The sequence below is a fragment of the Pteronotus mesoamericanus genome, unplaced genomic scaffold (genome assembly GCF_021234165.1).
Source record: "Pteronotus mesoamericanus isolate MK-2021 breed Mesoamerican mustached bat unplaced genomic scaffold, CSHL_Meso_final contig_75, whole genome shotgun sequence".
Lineage (NCBI taxonomy): Eukaryota > Metazoa > Chordata > Mammalia > Chiroptera > Mormoopidae > Pteronotus > Pteronotus mesoamericanus.
In genome coordinates this window covers 5,777,193-5,796,147 of record NW_026555249.1, presented here as the reverse complement: position 1 = coordinate 5,796,147, position 18,955 = coordinate 5,777,193, and the positions used below count along the sequence as shown (strand labels likewise).

The 18,955-nt window shown below is 41.7% G+C and overlaps 1 protein-coding gene across 3 annotated transcripts; it reads left to right on the top strand.

The window, feature by feature from the left end:
- The first annotated feature begins 419 nt into the window (after positions 1-419).
- Positions 420-17,726, top strand: C1QTNF3 (C1q and TNF related 3). 3 transcript variants are annotated; one of them, XM_054584008.1, is made up of 7 exons: positions 420-910; positions 5,865-5,976; positions 8,205-8,359; positions 9,958-10,087; positions 11,953-12,052; positions 16,468-16,623; positions 16,887-17,726. In XM_054584008.1, the coding sequence occupies exons 1-7, from the start codon at positions 434-436 to the stop codon at positions 16,927-16,929; spliced, it is 1,173 nt and encodes a 390-aa protein (XP_054439983.1). In that variant the 5' UTR covers positions 420-433; the 3' UTR covers positions 16,930-17,726. The 3 variants fall into 3 exon arrangements, with proteins under 3 accessions (XP_054439983.1, XP_054439985.1, XP_054439984.1); XM_054584010.1 differs by lacking the exon at positions 16,887-17,726 and having other exon boundaries at positions 420-691; positions 16,468-16,727; XM_054584009.1 differs by lacking the exon at positions 16,887-17,726 and having other exon boundaries at positions 16,468-16,727.
- Positions 17,727-18,955: the final 1,229 nt, after the last annotated feature.

Sequence of the window (18,955 nt, the reverse complement as noted above, 5' to 3'; positions counted from 1 at the left end):
CTGCATCCGAATCCAGCTCAGCATTCTGGACACCCGACTGCCTTCTGCTGCTGGTGTCCGGAAGGGGAAATGAGCTACTATTTAAGCCGACCACAGGGGGAAATATTAGCTTTTCAGAGAGTGCAGGAGCTCTCTCCATTGCTCTGAAGGGGCTCCCACTGCCGTTTCGGACAGATTGATGCAGTTGAGCCCGGATTTCCTGGCAAGCCCGAGGGGAGTCTTTTCCAGAAGGATCTTAGCGGGCAGAGGCACAGCCTGTCCATGTCTCCTCACAAAAGCGAGCCCCCGGACACATGCTCCCTGTTTCCAGCTGGATGCATATGTTCTCTTTGCACTTTAACAAAAAATGTGCCAAGGTGTGACGTTTACGAACCCCAGCAACCGGGAGCTGTGCACACAAATCCGTTTTGCTTGTGATGTGGGGAAGTGATGAATGGGCTGTTCTGCTTTCCCTCTGGCAGGCCTGCAGCCTTCTTTATTACCACCGAAGTATAAAACCGCCCGGCCGGCTGCGGCTCTCGTCTCCAGCCCTGGCACTGGCCCGAGGCGACCACGGCGCCTGGAGCCCCGGCCGTCTTCTCCAGGAGGCTCCGTGGCTCTGTTGAGAATCATGCCGGGGCAGCTGATCTGTTGGCACCTGCTGGCTTTGCTTTTCCTCCCATTTTGCCTGTGTCAAGATGAATACATGGAGGTGAGCGGAAGAGCTAATAAAGTGGTGGCGAGAATAGTGCAAAGCCACCAGCAGACCGTCCATAGTGGTTCCAGGAGGGAGAAAGTGAGAGAGCGGAGCCACGCTAAAACTGGGACTGTGGATAATAACACTTCTACAGACCTAAAACCCCTGAGACCAGATGAGCTACCGCACCCCGAGGTAGATGACCTAGCCCAGATCACCCCATTCTGGGGCCAGGTACTCAGCGTTCTCTTCTAAGGATTTACTGTGAAAGCGTCGTGAGTTTGCCTGTCCTTGCTCTTTGTTTCACCTTTAATTCTGGGGATGAAGGCTTTCGAGAAATCTGCTGAGCTGCTTGTGGGTCTCTTTTTGGGTTGCTCTGTGTTACGAGGGGGACTGTGGGTCTCTGTTAGAAAATCAGCAGAGGTAGCATGATGGGCTGGGATAGAGAGAGGCTGTGGGGTCTCCCCATAAAAAAGTACAACAGGGGCCTTGCGCTCCCTGCTAGACTGTTTGTTTCCCCCGTTGCATGGACAAGGGAGTGCTGACCTATGCTGATAGCCAAGGGCCTGTGGGTTGTCATTTGCAGATCGTAAGGGAGGTGGGCTTCCTTGATCATTCCCAGCAGGGAGGAGCTGCCCTTTGAGTTTTTCACTTTGATTTGAAAGTTTACTGTGATATTTTTCCAGGCTTGTTGATGTGATTTATGGCATTCTAGGTGGCTAAATGTCTATGTCCAGCCTGTTTGAAAAAGGACCAAAGAATTAAAACACAGACTGTGTATATTTAAAATGTAAACTTTATTGTATGATTTAATGCCTGATAACCACAGAAGACGTGACTAATTTCTCAGAGTATAAGCTCAGCAATAAGGGAACAATCTTTAACTCTTTTAAGGTAGTATGGGAGTGAGTTCAAGTTTCAGTGTAGTGAATGGCAAATCGGTGAATCTCAATTTATTTTAAACATTAAGAATAGGGTTTTTAAATGTCTTTTTAAAAATAATTTAAAAATTTTTAATTGAGGTAATTGATATACAACATTATATTGCTTTTAGGTGAACAACATAAGGAAGAAACATTCTGATTTACCTTGTAGGTATCAAGCTTGCTGAAATCAGATGAGGGGGCAAGGAGAGATACCTTGAATTATATGATATTTGAGCAAATTGGTTTTACTTCAAGAATTGACTGCTTTGATCCATTTAAATAGCCCCCCCAAAAGCACATGCAGCTGAAATCTAAACCTCTTCTACCACAGATAGAGAAGTTGGGGCTGAGACTGGTTATCTGGTCATGCCAAGATCACACACAGAATCATTCGTAGATCTGGAACTAACCTGGGACTTCTCACCACACAGTTCTGTGGGGCTTTGTCAAGAAAAAAATGGCTCGTTTAAGGAGCTGCAGAAGAAATGATGACCTTTAAACACAATCACTTTTTTGAAAGCTTTTCTTAGAGCTGGTCCTTTCATCTGACAATCTTTTGGCTAAAAGATTGGATGATTGATGCTAATTGTGTTTTCCATAGTGGGGAAGATCTATCATTTTTGTCTAAGCCTTGATCTGGACTTTCAATAGATGAGAGCTTCGCTGGATGGTTCCTGGCCGTGGTGGCGTTAGCCCCTAGAAGCAGAGGAAAACAGATGTAGACTGTCATTGGTCATTATTTCTTGGCAATGGACACACAGCAGGCCACTGAAATCCAAACTAATTTCTTCTCCACCCCATCCTCTAGTTCCCCTCGGCATCTAGCATACTGAAATCAGATGAGGGGGGCAAGAAGTCACTTTCTGGCTGTTTTTGAAGCCAAGGGGGGCTTTCAAACTTCCATGGTTTCCTCAAGTATTTCCAAACAAACCCCCAAGGAGAGATACTGAAGAGATTCAGTCATTGGTATTCTAAGCTTTTTCTAAACAACTCTTCTGCCAATGAATATGTAGATCCCCATTGAATTTAGACTGGTACCATTGTTCTTCCTCTTTCCCTCCTTACCCCACCCTTCTTTTATTTTAACTTTCCTTTCTCCTCATTCATTCTTTCACTGATCATTTCCTGCGCTTCTACTATGTACCACGCTTTAGGATGGACATAAATACACCCAAGCTCTTATCTCTGTTCAGTTCTGAAGATTCCAATGCAGATTCCAATGCAGAACTGAACAGAGATAAGAGCTTGGGTGTATTTATGTCCATCCTAAAGCGTGGTACATAGTAGAAGCACAGGAAATGATCAGTGAAAAAACCATGTGACCAAGTCAATGCACAGAAGGCAGTTGGGAAAAGAGTGTTAGAGTGGCGGTGGCCGCTGAGCTGGGTCTCCAAGATGAGACAAAAGGATGGCTGTTTCTGGAAGAAATTTTTTCAAAAAAGTCCAACATGGCCTTGAGAAAGTTCAGGAGGAGGGGAGGAGGCTGGAGCCCCGGAGCTGTGGGCCGAGGATGTGAGATGACTGTAGCCCCAGGCTGGAGGGTGTTGTTAGCCACTTAAAGAGCTGAGATCTTACTTTGTCAGCAAGTATTTTGTTTGTTTGTTCATCGCAGGGCAGTGAGGTGATCCGATTTGTGTTCTAGAAAGGTGGCTCTGCCCCCAGGGTCTTCGATGGATTAGCGTGTGCAGAGAGGGGGCGTGAGCAGACCTGGGCTCCCTTTTCCTGGCATTTTCTTCTCTGTAGCTCTTCATCATTCACCTTTATCAGTCTCCCCTTCTCGTTCCAGACACCTGTCTCTCTCTTTTCCCACTTCCCCTGTGCTCCATCTCTTCCCTCTTCCTTAGGTTACACAGGGAGCTATGGACTCCCTATCCTAGAAGTTCCTTACTAATGGCAGAGCTGAGGGGCTGATCCTAGGCCTCCATCTACAAAACAGACAGAACTGGCCGTAGTGACCCCTTCCTCCTCCCACAGAGCCCATTTGCATGTTCTTGGTGTTCCCACTTGACCTACTTTTGGGATAAAGATTGATGAACTTAAAGGATGATAAACAGTGACTACCTAATTTTCCCTTACCTATGAGAAAATGTCTTAGTTACCACATGCTGTCCATTTCATTCCGAGTCCATCAAAAGACTCACAAATGCTGTTTCATTTGACTGCACTTTAAAGCCAGGCCAGAGGAAGGAACATGTGAAAAGTTGCAGGAAAGTTCTCACGAGGGGCCCACCTAGTAGTAACCCGAAGTCCCTCCCCACTTGGGTGGCAGCTCTATGCTCTCAAAAAACCCCAAGCAGCTCCAGCATGCGCCCCAGTCCTAGTCAGCTCTGGTACTGGGCACCCCCATCGCCTGGACTTAACTTCTCAAGTCTAGATACTAGACTTTGAAAACAAAATCTTTCTAAGTCATTATTTGAGGCTTTGGGAATGACTTGAGTATCTTTGCATCTTAGTGCTGGAAAAAAATCCCTAGAGGCACATGGAACTGAGGGGAGAGTTCATGTTCCAGTCTAGTGATCTTTCTGACATTCTTAATGTCTCAGTATTTCATTCTTAAACAAATGGTTCCACTTCAGGACATCACCTCCTTCCACTCCCTTCTTCTCTAAAATCCATTATTGGCACTAGATTTCTTGGAACTTAAAGAGCTGTCTTCCCACATTTGCAAGACCATACTGGGAAATTATGGAATACATCTCAGATTGCATTTTTGGACTAGAAGGTCGGGCAGTGCTGTGGCGTCTGACTTCCCAAGTGTCTGAAAGCCCTTGTCTCCAGGCAAATTACTTTTGCTGACTTCCTTTTCCTCCACCAGTTTTACAACAGGTTTTCATAGATTCTCACGCCTGCCTGTAGCTGGGTCTCACAGACTGAAGACTAGACGAAGAGTTAGCTCCCAATAGTAGCCCCTGACCATTCAAGATGTGGCCTCTGGGCTGTTGCAGGGCCACAGACACTATTCTGCGTTTTGCTGGATGGCTTGGTGGAAACCTTTCAGAAAAAGGAATGAGAGAGTAAGGAAAAGGTCCAAGCCCATTTTTGATCTTAAAAAAGTGAAGTCAAAATGAACAGCAATGTGCAGCCTTCATCGTCTTTTCTGCTGAAGTTTCTAATGATAGAGAAAATGTGGATTTTACATTCTTTCTTTCTCCCTCCGTCTCTCCCTCTCTTTTCTTTCTCCACTCCCTCCCGCCTTTCCTTTTTAAAATGAATCCCATTCCAACAATATACTGTTTTCAAGAAACCATTGAATTACAGTTGGTGTCTAGGAACATTTCCACAAGTATTTTGTATGATATCATTAAAAGGCAAGTTACCAATTTAAAGGAGACTCCAAATTTTATAGGCAGTTCTAACTCTGCCTAGCTCCTTGAAGTGAAAGCATAAATTTCAGAAATTTATCTTTCAATAAATAAGCATTTAACTCAGTGTCATGTTGGAATGCATTCAGTATCCATTACGTACTCATTAAATATTTGCTCAAACAATGTAATCATTTAACTTTTGAAGTGGAATATAAAACAGTACATGGTGTTTAATATTTATTAAAAGGAAGTTGAAGTTGTTCCAAGATAGAGAAACAACTTCCCTGACTTACCACCATTGATGTTACTATTTATTAACTGGAGTTTAATATTTTAAAAATACTTTTGAGTGGTTTCTTGATGAAACCAAACTTAATATGAGACAATTCGTACAAATGTATTGGACTGCTGAATACTTCACTTCCTTGATGTCCTAAGGCAATTTGAATATGTTGCGGCTGTTTAAAAAGCTAGCGCTACACTTGAAGAGTGTCTAAGAACGCTCAATCCATTATCATGAATATAGTCTTAATCACCATGTTTGAAGTTGATCATTCTTATTTGAGGGTTATCTAACTCAATCCAGCTACATCTAAGAGTCCTGGCAGTTCGGAAAGAAGCCATATTCCTGGAGTTTCCTTCTTTGCTCTCATCAGTACCAGCAGAGAAGTAGTTCTTACACATACTGCCCCAACCCCCCAGGCCCACGGGCATTCCCTTCCAAAGGATTTCCAAGGGATGTGTTCTTCTGCTGGCTCTCTTGTTGCCTTTTCCTTTTGATCTTTGGTTCTTCTTAGCTACCTCGAGTCCTTCACTGTTGACACCCCCACCCCACACCTTCTTTTCTGATGTTGTTGGGGGTTGTTTGGATGTATGCTTAGGTAGGGAGCAAGGTCAGAGGAAATCCAAAGGTCTTATTTACCTTGCCCTGAAGCTTCTCTTTGCCTCTCTTTCAAGTCTCCACCCACCGGTGGACTGCCCCCAGACTGCAGCAAGTGTTGCCATGGAGATTACGGCTTCCGAGGCTACCAAGGGCCGCCTGGACCTCCCGGCCCCCCCGGCATTCCAGGTAAGGACGGGCGAGAGGAGCAATTGCCAGCCTAATAGAGATGGTGCCAAACCGAGAGCCAGGGTGAAGCCAAATAATCTGAGACGGGTGTGTGTGATTTAGTGTACACGTGGAAAATCCGGGACACAGTTGGAAGTTGCGTAGACTGGGTTTATGGAGACAGTTTAGGTGGAACGGCATAACCTCTGTCACATTCATTGGCTATTCCCCTTGAAGGATCCCACAGCGGGAGGCGCCCTGGGGCACTCGGTTCATAGGCTGGAGGCCCTTCAGCATCAGGGAGTATGGAACTGCGTGACCTTAATGGGGACGCACGCTGGTTTCAGCGCTTCTGCCACAGTGTGGTTCATGCGATACACCCTGTGTCACTTCCAGGGAATGCATGAAGGAAGGGTGTGAAGGAGAGGAGGGCTTACAGGTCTGGGTTACAGGCATCTCCACGGTGCCATTCCCTGAGCTGCCCACCTTCGCTCGGATTCTCTCTCCAGCTCTGGTTCCCTTCCCCTGGCCCCAGGGTCTGTCCTGTGCAGCTGTCTCTCAGCTGACTTTTATGCCTCTCTTGGGCTCATGGGGACATTTTTGCTCTCCTGCACCATGCGTGGTGGCACGGGGAATGCTGTGGAGCTTCCTGGGGTCCCTCCAAACTCTTCTGCCATCCCCACTCTACTGAGTGGTGCCCCAGGCCTGTGGAATGTGATGGAAGTCCTCTTTTTTTGTTCTGTTCTATAAAGTTGTCTTTCTTTCTTTAGATTTTATTTATTTATTTTTAGAGAGGGGAAGGGAGGAGAAAGAGAGGGAGAGAAACATCAATGTGTGGTTGCCTCTCCCCTGCCCCTTACTGGGGTCCTAGCTCGCAACCCAGGCATGTGCCCTGACTGGTAATCGAACCGATGACCCTTTGATTTACAGGCTGGGCTCAATCTACTGAGCCACACCAGCCAGGGCTCTTTATTTTTTTCATTACTGTTTATCTCCCTTTTCTCCTCCTCTCCCCGCTCCCCCCCCCCAATATTGTTCTTTCTTATTTTACCTTGTTGATACTAATCTTTATCAAATGAGGTTTAATTTTTTAAATACATTTGAGTGCTTTCTTGAATGTAACCAAGTTTAAAGGGAGAAAATGCTCCTCTAGGCTCTAAACTGTGATCACTGGCTTGGAATCAATGTCATTCACTGTTGAGGGCAGCCAGCAGGACGTTCAGCGGCTGGAGGTAGGAGACAGTCAGACCCTCCTAAAACCTCGGGTCTAAACTCATCTGAGGTGACAGGACAGGCTGGCCTTGGCTTAATGTTTCTCACCTGCAACAGTTTGGTCATTTGCTCAGTAATCTGTAAACAAAGTCACAGTTCATATGGAAGGATTGCAGTCCTGGTGATAACTGATCAAAGGTAGCAGGCAAGAGAAACAGCAAAAGGGCCTGAAGTTCAACAAATATAAGACAAAAAGAGGGATAGGAATTGCCCCAGAGTGGCAAAGTGAAGTGAAGTGGTGAAATTGTTATCCAAATCTTGCTTTCAAAATTATAAAAAATTATAATTTTTTATCAAAGATTTTACATGTCCTTTTCTGAAAACATCAGAAAGGCAGAAAGGTATATTTAAGGACACAAAATCACTCATGATTCATCCATTTAGAAAATAACACTGTAAATATTTTTATGTAGTTTGTTCTAGTCTTTTCCCCCTCCTTGGATATAACACACACATATATGCATGATACTGTGTGTGTGTGTGTGTGTGTGTGTATCCACACATAGTATTATGCTATCTTTGATTTATAATCTTTTATCTAAAAATATAATGAGTATTTTTAATATTATTAAGTATTTTTGTTTAGCATTCTTTTTTTGTCACTATATAACATCATCTCCTGGTTGTATAGTTTTTAAAAAATTTAGCCCTTCCAGCGTTGGTGGACATTGAGGTGGTTTCTAATCTTTGCTATTATAAATGATGCTTTGATGATCAGTCTTCTGCACAATTTTCTTTTCACCCAAATCTTACTTGATGAGAATAACAGGCTTTGGAGCCCTAACAGTATCTAAGGTTGTTTTCAGTGTCCGGTTTAACAGAGATCCAATTTGATGGCACCTCCATGGCTGCATTTGGGACTGTTTCCAATGGTCCCCTTTCACAATTAAGTGTGTACATTTTGGGTCTGTGTTAGTATAAAAACAGGTGATATGCGTGATGGGGAGTCCTCATGTGATGATGTCTGGTTGTTTAAGGAAACCATGGAAACAATGGCAATAACGGAGCCACTGGTCATGAAGGGGCCAAAGGTGAGAAAGGAGACAAAGGAGACCTGGGTCCACGTGGGGAGCGGGGGCAGCACGGCCCCAAAGGCGAGAAGGGCTACCCAGGGATTCCACCCGAACTGCAGGTAATTCGCCCTCGGCGCGTCTCCGGGTGACTTTTAAATTGTCCCGATCTCGAGGGGCCGGAAATCGGAAGGCTCGGTGCTCTGAGGAGCTCTCATCAGGGCGGAGGACTCTGAGGCTCAGTTCGTTAGTCCCTAGTGCAAGGTGTTTGCATAAAGGTCTGATCCACTTAGAGTGCTTTCCCATCATTCCTAGGGAGAAGAGGAATTTTTGAAGAACGAAATTCAGCTCCCTCAACAGACCAAATACAAGGCAACCCTGAATATCAGCTCATTTCCCATTTTCTAAATTTGAAGATATGCTAAACAGAAAGGTTTTTGGCAATTTGAATATGTAAACTTCTGGATCCATAAAATATTATAAGTTGACATTTGAACATCCCATTTATTTTTTAACTTCTTTACACTTACATATTTAAATCACATGTTAGGGTACAAATATTGCTTTCTACAACTCAGATTTTTATGGCACAATTTTTATGTAAATATTTCTCATCAGTATCTTCTTTATCACTAGAGACATTTTCTTTTGTTATCTACCCATAGATTTCCAAACCAGGTCATATTTATTTCATCTTAAAGTTTTAAAAATTTATTTATGGGGCTGTAAGTGGACCAGCACCAGTTTGTCTATTTTTTTATTTCTTTTTTAAATGATCTTGAAATTTTTTTTGCTGCCAGTAACATCTAAAACTTGAAAATATGAAGTTAGATTACCAAGAAAATTATTACATCTGAATTGTTTTTGGCTAATATTTTTAAAATCAATTCTTCCAAGGGATTCCTATGAACATTGAAAATTAGCATTTTTTTGTTAAAGTTGTTTCCAGCTGCTGTCTTTCTGAAACAGTACACTGCGGTTAAAATAAAGTAATTTGAGGGAATGCACTGAAATATGAGAGATTTTTAAAGAACTAGAATATAAAGCAACTCTTTGAAAGACCAGTGGGGGAAAACCTTGCCTTTCGTTTGGGCACAGACAGTGGTTGTGTGACCACGGATGAACTCCACCATGTCCCGCAGCCTTGTAAACTAGAGGTCCTTTGTGCTACTCTAATTGCTTTTGTGGTTTTGTAATTTTTTAATGACTATTGCTTAATAATTTTAGCAACCTGGGAGCCATGTGCCACTATAAATTTACAAAGAAAAGGAGACAGATGCCACTTGGCCAGGTTAAAAGTACCTGATAAGATGGATGATAAACATTCTCAAAGTTGGAAACTCTAACCCCAAACCTGTGAGTGCTAATACCCTGGCTAAAGGCTTCTCAGATTCTGGATATGCTGATGTGCATTTAAGATTTCACCCAAATTTTCCCAATATGGTTTGATATTAGAATTTTAACATTTCTAAGAGTGTTTAAAGTCTAACGTTCCTTGAAACACATGATCAGAAGAACTGTTATATGTGATCATTTTAATGGCTCCATAGCATAAAAATGTTAGAAATTACCATGATTTATTTAATTCGTTCTTCATAGGTTAATGTTTAAGTGATTTCCCATCTTGCTATTACAAATATTGTTGAAATAAACTCGTGTATAAAAACTTTACTTCTTTAAAATAAAGGGCCTATTAATTAACCCCCAGCTCTTTCCTTAGATTGCATTCATGGCTTCTCTGGCAACACACTTCACCAATCAGAATAGCGGCATTATCTTCAGCAGTGTGGAGACCAACATCGGAAACTTCTTTGATGTCATGACTGGTAGATTTGGGGCCCCTGTATCAGGTGAGATGTAAAAACAAGTGAATGGCTGAATGAATCAATCTAGCAATCAAGAAGGAAGAAAGGAAGTCAAAGAGTTGGAGGACGGTGGAAGGAAGGAAGGAAGGAAGGAAGGAAGGAAGGAAGGAAGGAAGGAAGGAAGGAAGGGAAGGGCAGGAGGAAAGACATGAAAGAGGAAAGAGGAAAGGAAGAAAGAAAGGGGAGAGGGAACAAGGAATGGAAGACATTAAAGAAATTGAGAATTGTTTTCAATTCTGGTTAAAACAAGCAGCTCATATATAGATTTCTGTTGAATTTCAAAGTAAATAAATTAGAATCTGAAAAGACAAAAACACTGTAAAAAGTAATGGCCATGATTACTAAGATTACTATCTCTGATTTGAACGGAATCAAACAACCCCTAAGAGAGCATAGTTATCTTGGACTTTGAAAGTTCTTAGATCATGATTCCCACAGGTTAAATGTGTCATAACACTATTCTCTCCTTGCCACCATCCCAAGGATGGTCTGATCCTTTAAAAAATCTTTAAACATTAAAAAAAATGTAAGCACTTTTGTATTCATTTCCCATTGTTATTGTAACAAATTGCAAACTAAGGAGCTTAAAACATAAAATTATTCTTTTACAACTCTGGAGGTCAGGAGTCCAAAACCAGTCCAAATGGGCTAAACTCAATGTATAGAAAGTGCTGGTTCTTGAAACTCCAGGGACGTGCCTATTCCAGTGTGTTGAGGCGGCCAGTATCCCGTGTCCCTTGGTCAAATCACTTTAATCTCTGCTTCCATTGTCACGCCACCTTCCCCTCACAGGTTCTGACTTTTTTGGCTCTCTTATTGGGACAGTGTGATTCCCTTGGAGCCGGGATAATCCAGGATAATCTCCCCATCTCAAGAGCTGAACTTAATAATACTTGCAAAGTCCTTTTTGCCACATAAAGTAACAGTTACAGATGCTGGGGAGGTTAGGACATGCGCATCTTTGAGAGCCATTGATCAGCCCCCACAATTTCCTTACTAGCACCAAAGCTGCTTCGGGCTTGTCTTGCACTTTCCCCTGTCCCAGCTTTGGAAATACCCACTTTTCCGAGGAGCCCTTTCCCTTTAATTGGAGAGTAGTCTTTAGAAACCAAGATCTGGGTAATAGATGTGATCATTGCTACTGTGATGTTTGTGTATGTTTTTATACTAACCCCTGTACACACACACACACACACACACACACACACACACATTTTCAATATTGTGTCAAAACAATTTAAAGCAGTTTGAAGGTGAGAGTGGACAAAGAGTCACTCATACAAATAAGAGCCAAGAAGAACCTACATACACACAGATTATCAACAAAAGAGGTGTGAAGTCATGTGGTGCTGGCAAGGAGTGGCGGTCCCTAAGTGGGGGCGACAGCAGATTAAGAAAGACACAGCACAACACAGTTTAAGGAAAAGCAGGGACCAGGTGGGGCATTGTCCTTGGATGGAGAGACAATGACCCTGAACCTGTTTACCGCATTTATTTTTTAGAGCTGGTTACATAGACCTCAAGGAGGTTTTGCAGACTTAAGAAAATGCTGCGCGCAAAGATTGTTCCATTCCCAAGCTATCTAAATGATAAAATATTTCTTCCGCAAAAGTTACAGTCGCATTCAGCAGAAGCTTGCGGTTATCTATCTCCTTCTCCACCCCGACGGGTTCTGGCTGCCGTCAGCTGCTGTCAGATGCAAGCGGTCAAGCGTGGCTTTGCCAGCACTTAACCTGAGCTTTGACGTCAGCCTTCACCATCCTCCACAATGTGGCTTACCTCCTGCTATCTCACAGTCCTCAATGCACCATATAGTGATGTAAATGTGAATAACTACCTCTCTTTTTCAGGTGTGTATTTCTTCACCTTCAGCATGATGAAGCACGAGGATGTTGAGGAAGTGTACGTGTACCTCATGCACAACGGAAATACAGTCTTCAGCATGTACAGGTGGGTGGCCTTTTCTATCATAGGTAACATCCACGCCACCATGTTTGCTCAAAGGATGGCCGATGCCAGGGGACTGCAGAGGAATCCACAGAGCCTGAAGCGGACCATGTCATCCCTGAGAGCCCCCATACACCAATATATGGCCGGGAAGACACCACTGGGAAGAAATAAACCTGATGTGGGCATAAACAAGTTAAGAGGCCTTGAACTAGCAACACTCCCCATAACTAGTAATTTGTATTCTTTTCTTAACTCATGATCTCTTTCCTTCTCCCTCATCCTTCTGCCTTTCTGCTCCCCCAGGCCCGTTGCTCAGAGTTGAGCCCCACTGACAGCTTTCTGTACCAGCCCTGCGGGCAGGCGGCCTGAGAGCTGGGAGCAGGTTCTTCTCTTTCAGCTGCGCTTCTGCTCTGACACATATCCTAGCAACCTGGCACTAGGCCTCCTTTGAAAAAATGTTTTAAAAAGAAATAGTTCAACCTGCTCTGCTGTAAGCTTAGGATGTGGGAGAGAGGCAGAGAGGCAGCATCTTCCCCAAAAGTAAATTGGTGGTGAATTATCTATAAAAGACTTTGGGGCTATTCTCATTCAATGTTATTTTAATGACTTGTGAGGATTGCCATGTTTTCTTCTGGAGCCTGGCCTCCAGTGGTGGGGAGTGGGGGAGGGCACTATGTGTGAAATGCCAACAGAGAAAGGGATGAGTCTGGTAGATGAAGACGCTGCAACATTGGGATCCAGAAGATAGTGGCTGCAACGCTCAGGAACGCCATTTTCTTCACCGGTTCCAGGTTGGGGGAAGGTATGAGGCAGAGAGGGAGGGGGAAGGAATTGTGTGGAGGTTGGGAGGCAGGAGGTGGGGCTCTGCCTGGTTTTTGAAAATGCAGCCTGGTGAAAGCGGTTCTGCCTTCTGTAAAACTGACTTCCAAATTCTCTCTGGCCATTGTCTTTGCCACAATCAGAAGGAGGAAAGAGCAACAGGCTTGTTGAAAGTGTTATGCATCAGGCATTCTATTCGGAGCACTTTGCCACATTGTTCTCCACTCACCTTCACCCAACCAAGGACAGCGAGGAAATGTAGAGTGGCTCCTATGGAAGAGGGGCCATGAAGTCTGGTGAACAGCTAGCCTTCTCTGCCCCCTGGGCTACCAAGTATCTGCTGAACCCTCTTCCTACTTTTAGCTACATGCCTCCCCATCTCTCTCCCCAGAAGTACCCTGAACTGCGGTTAACACATGCAGCCCAAAGTCCAGAATCTCAGGGTGAGGGATCCTTTTCTTCAAGTCAGTTTCTAGGCTGTTTTTCTTTTTGGCCCCTGATCCTGTTGTCTGGGCGGGTCTTCCTTGTTTATTTGTCTCTGTGGCTACATGTAAAAACGTAAGTTCTCTTTGGGGTCTTTCACAGCCCACTTTCTGCTGGTACAAATTTGAAGGCCAAGAGGATTTAGTTGAACATCCTGAGCTCTTTTTAGATCAGGGTTGTTTTTTTTGGGGGGGGGTGGGTAATACCATTTTCTCAGAAACTAACCAGAATTTTGAATTATTTGCTACCAGTCAGTTATATGCGTTGTTAAACCACATCCAATGTTATTTTCTTGGCAGATTGTTTTTCAGCCTGTTATTCCCTTGATTTCTTGTCTTCATGTCTTTTTCTCTCAATGTAATGGTGGCTCCCAGAAGTCTTTCAAAAATAATACATTTTGGTAGAACAGCAATTTTCTAAAACCTTTTTTTATTAAGGTATAATTGACAAACAACATTATATTCATTTCAGAAGCACAACATAATGGTTCAATATTTGTATCTACTACAAAATGATCACCACAATAAGTCTAGTTAATATCTATCATATATAGTAAAATAACTTTTTCTTGTGATAGGAACTTTTAAGATTTACTCATGTAGCAACTTTCAAATATGCACCACAATATTATTAACTATAGTTGCCATGTCATAGATTGTATCCTCATGACCCATTTATTTTATAAATGGAGGTTTGTACCTTTGATTCCTTTAACCATGTTTTTGTCCTCCTCACCCTGCCTCTGGCAACTACCAATCTGTTCTTTGTATAAGATTTTTATTTCATTTTGATTCCATGTGTAAATTCATATGGTATTTGTCTTCCTTTGTCTGACTTATTTCACTTAGTTTGATTCCCTCACAGTTGATCCCTAATTGATCCCTATTGTCATAAATGGCAAGATTTCATTTTATATAGCTGAATAATATTCCATTGTTTATATAGACACCATATTTTCTTACTCATTCATCCATTGATGGTCACTTAGGTTGTTTCCATGTTTTGTAATGCTGCAATGAACATGGGGGTACATATATCTTTTGAAGTTAATGTTTTCACGTTCTTTGGATAAATATCCAGAATAGAATTGCTGGATCCTTTGTTAGCTCTATTTTTACTTTTTTGAGGAACCTCTATACTGTTTTCCATGTTGGCTGCAGCAATTTACATTCCTTCCAACAATACACTAGGGTTCTCTTTTCTTCTCATCTTTGCCAACATTTGTAATTTCTTGTCTTCTGATAATAAAGATAATAATCTTGTTTTTTGATTTTGATAATTGGTATGGGGTAATACCTCATTGTGGTTTTGATTTTCACTTATCTGATAATTAATGAAGTTGAATACCTTTCCATGTACCCCTTGACCATCTGTGTGTCCTTTTTAGAAAAATGTTTGTTCCGATCCTCTTTCCAATTTTAATCAGATTATTTGGGGTTTGTTTGGTTTTTTTGTTTTGTTTTTTTTTGTTTTTTTTTGCTTTTAAGTAGGATAAGTTTTTAAACTATATTTTGAATGTTAACCCTTTATCAGGTATATGATTTGCAGATATTTTTCCCACTCAGTAGGATGTCTTTTCATTTGTTGATGTTTTCCTTGGCTGTACAGAAGCTCTTTAGTTTGGTGTCGTCCCACTTATTTACTTTTGCTTTTGTTACCTTTGCTTTTCGTTTGAAATTCCAAAAATGATAACTAAGACTGGTGTCAAGGAGCTCACCACCTATGTTTTCTTCTACTGTTATGGTTTCAGGTCATACATTCAAGTCGTTCATTCATTTTGAGTTCACTTTCGTATAGGGTATAAAATAGTGGCCCAGTTTCATTCTTTTGCATGCAGCTGTCCAGTTTCCCCTACACTGTTTATTAAAGAGACTGTCCTAGAAAGGCACTATGGTTAATCCACCAGGTTGTGTCACAGGCTGTGTCTATTAGACTGAACAGGAAGTCTTAATAGGCCAACATCAACTGTATCTCTGTTCTTTCTGGTATAAAAGCACTTGGCTTTTCATCTCTATTAGGCCCCAACATTCTGCTTCCTCTGCTTCCAACACGTCAGTTCCTGTCTGATCTCACCTATGTTAGAAACAACTTTCTAAATGAAGAAAAGAGTATTTTAGCTTTTCAATCACTTCCTTTATTAGAGGGTAAGCTTGTAGGCATTAGGTCTGTCTTCCAAATTATCACATGTTTTCTCAAATGTTTTGCCGCAGCATAACGTGGATGTCCAGTTTCAAGTCCATAGGGTTTGTTTTCTTCACTGCTCTCTGCCTGACCATGAGTCAATGCGACCTACATACGGTCGCTGACCTCTGAGGGTTCAACTTACAATTTTTCTGCTTCACAAATGTGCAGAAGCAATATTCATTCAGTAGAAACCATACTTTGAATTTCGTGATGCCAGGCCGCAGCAGGAGCCACAGCTCCCAGCCAGTCACATAATCACGAGGGTAAATAACTGATACTCTACAGTGCATTCACGGTGTTAGACGATTTGTCCGACTGTAAGCTAATGTAACTGTTCTGAATGGGTTTAAAATTAGCTTGGCTAAGCTATGATGTTCAGTAGGTTAGGGATAGTAAGTACATCTTCACCTTAGGATATTTCAACTTACCATGGGTTTATTAGGACATAATCTCATCATAAATTGAGGGGTATCTGTATTTTACTTTGGGACATGGCAGCAGCCTCTTTAGTACCAGATTCTAAATTAGTTAGGGTAGACTAACCTGCTGTAACATTGGCCCAGTGTATAGACTTGAACATAGTAGAATTTCCTGTTTGTTCCAGTTGTGGTGGACAACAGAGAGCTTTCTTCTACACAGTCTTCAAGAACTCAGGCTTCAACGTGTAACTTCTATGGTCATTCTGGTCATTGTCATTAGCATTACACACAATTATAATGAGAAATGATCAAGGGGGGTGTTTAGAGGGTTGCACTGGTCAATTGTTATGTAAGTGGCACATTTCATTTCTGTTCACACATCATTTAAGGATCTCAATCACAGGACTATATGTAATGCATGAGAACTGAGAGAGAAGGACAGATTTTGGTAAAGAGCAGGCTGTCCACTGCAAAACTAAGTAGTTGGTACCTTTTTTATTTTCTCTCCAGCTATGAAACAAAGGGGAAATCGGATACGTCCAGCAACCATGCAGTGCTGAAGTTGGCCAAAGGAGATGAGGTTTGGCTGAGAATGGGCAACGGCGCTCTTCATGGGGACCACCAACGCTTCTCTACTTTTGCGGGCTTCCTGCTTTTTGAAACTAAGTAAATACATGAATAGACCAGCTCCACTTTGGGGAAGAATTGTAGGTGAACTGGTATTTTTATAATCTGAGGAAAATTAGAGTTGATGGCTCTACATATTGTTTTTTTTTTTTTTTTTTATAAATTATTGGTTACATTGCTAATCATGCTACAGATACAGCAATAGTGTGGGATGACTCAGGGGCTCAGAAGACAAAAACACAAAACAGTTTTCTCAAGTGACCTTGACTAATATACTTACCACTTTTATCACTCTTCCCTAGGCACCTAAAAGAGAATTCCCCTCTTGATACAGGTTGGAAATAATTGTTCCCATCAGAGAAGTCATTTGCAAAGAGCTTTGGTCGCTCTGTTTCTAACTGAATAGCAGCTTTCAGGAACCCTCGAGGATTTGGGTTCATCATTATAACTGCAGCAAACAGGATGCAGTGATCATGGCGGCGCTGGGCAAGAACACGGCCACTGCTGGGATCAAAGTACGAGAAACATTTGTAAAGCCTAGACTGGGAAGTTACACTTTGATCCAGTGGGTCAATATTCATGAATAAAGTATAGATTTTTTTCTTTTTAGGTATTCCTGATAGCTTTTAGATAGCACAAATATTCACAGTGCCCAGAGATAATGGACTCATACTTTTTCAATAAGGATACTGCTATCATTAAATCCTAGCTTCTAATAGTTTGTATTAGAATTTTCTCATAATCCAGAATTGGGCTGACCAGATCTAGTTGATGAGACTGATTCTCTTCCCTTACGTTTCTTAGAGTACAATAGATCTTTGGTGACGCTGACCTGCAGAGCCAGCTGAGGTGAGTTCAGGTCCACATCGTATGGATATCGTCACCTTCTTTTTCTCAATTTAGAAATTACCCTAATAAACTTTACACATGCTGACAGGTCATGTTGAAGAAGCTGTACACTCAGTTATATACAGCCAAACTAACAGATACAAAACCTAAGGGAATTCCACTTAGAAGATGTACAATAAAAATCTCTTAACCTTTTTAAATAAAAATGATATGACATTTTCGATTACTGTATTTAACCAATATTCACAGAGCAGCTGTGCCACTTGACATTTACTTATCCCTCCCCCCAAAAATCTATTCTTCAAGTATTAAATTAGTCACCAAAGTAATATTCATGAGAATGTACCACAGATACAGTCTGAATACCCAAAGATAGTACCTAAAATTGGTTTATTTAAAACAAAGCATCACTGAAGTATGTGATTACCTTGATGTTGAATCACATTTAAAATGCACTGATAGAGAGTTGTCTATCTGACAAATATCATATATGAAGTCCCTTAGAAATAATGAGCTCTTAATTTATTTTCAGTTATAATTTGAATTCCCACAGAGGCTTTTAAACTGTGGGTTTACTTGTATTCATCAGCTGGAGGCAGAGAAAATCAATTATGGCTGCCCTATTAGCTAACAGTGTGTTTCATGCTCAATTCAGCCTTTGACCCTTTTCATTTGCAAATATTTTCGAACTCTTCCTGAATCTACATACACTGCTATTTAAAAGTGAACAGATATTAGCTATAATGTGCTTGACTGGTAATATTTTTGTGATTTTGTATTATGTCCCCTGCCCGTCACCCCTTCCTCCAGAGCAGTGGGGTCATGGGGTTGAAGTTTACTATTACCAAATATCCTAAATATTCTGTAAAGGTGCATTGGCAATAGATATTTGGATGTTGCATGCTGTCCAAAAGAATTCCATATCTAAAGAACATACACTGCAACTAAAGTGCCTTGAGGAAGATATTGGCCTGGATTTAGGTCAGATTGAGGCAAGAAAAATGTAACAAACATTATGTGAAAAATAAACACATCTTTGTTACATGTACTGTTTCATAATGTTCTTAATAAAGTTGAACAGTCATAGAATTGAAAGTCACTATGATTTGTTAACACAACGTTAAAATATTTTCATGCAGATGATGCGAAATCATACAATCAATTATGTGGGTACAGAGCAGCGTCACTTGTCTCCTAAACTCCACTTTTCAGTTATTTTATGTTATAACTTCAACCTGAGTTTTGAAGACATTGATGTTTAGAGGACCCTTAATGAGCTCTGTGTGTGTTGAAGGGGAAGTGTTCCTCATCACAGGCCGAAGTCTTTATGTGTTAATGCCTAAATTCCAGTTTTCACCAAGATTTGGTTTCAGCTGGTAGAAAGCACTTGGGGCTTGCAGATGAGTCCCGGGTGTGGTGAAGACTAATTAGTAAGGAAGGTGGGAAAAGGCCAAGATAATTATCAATGTTTCACATGTGACACATCACCAGAATTTGATTTGAAAGTCTAGGAAGTAGTAGG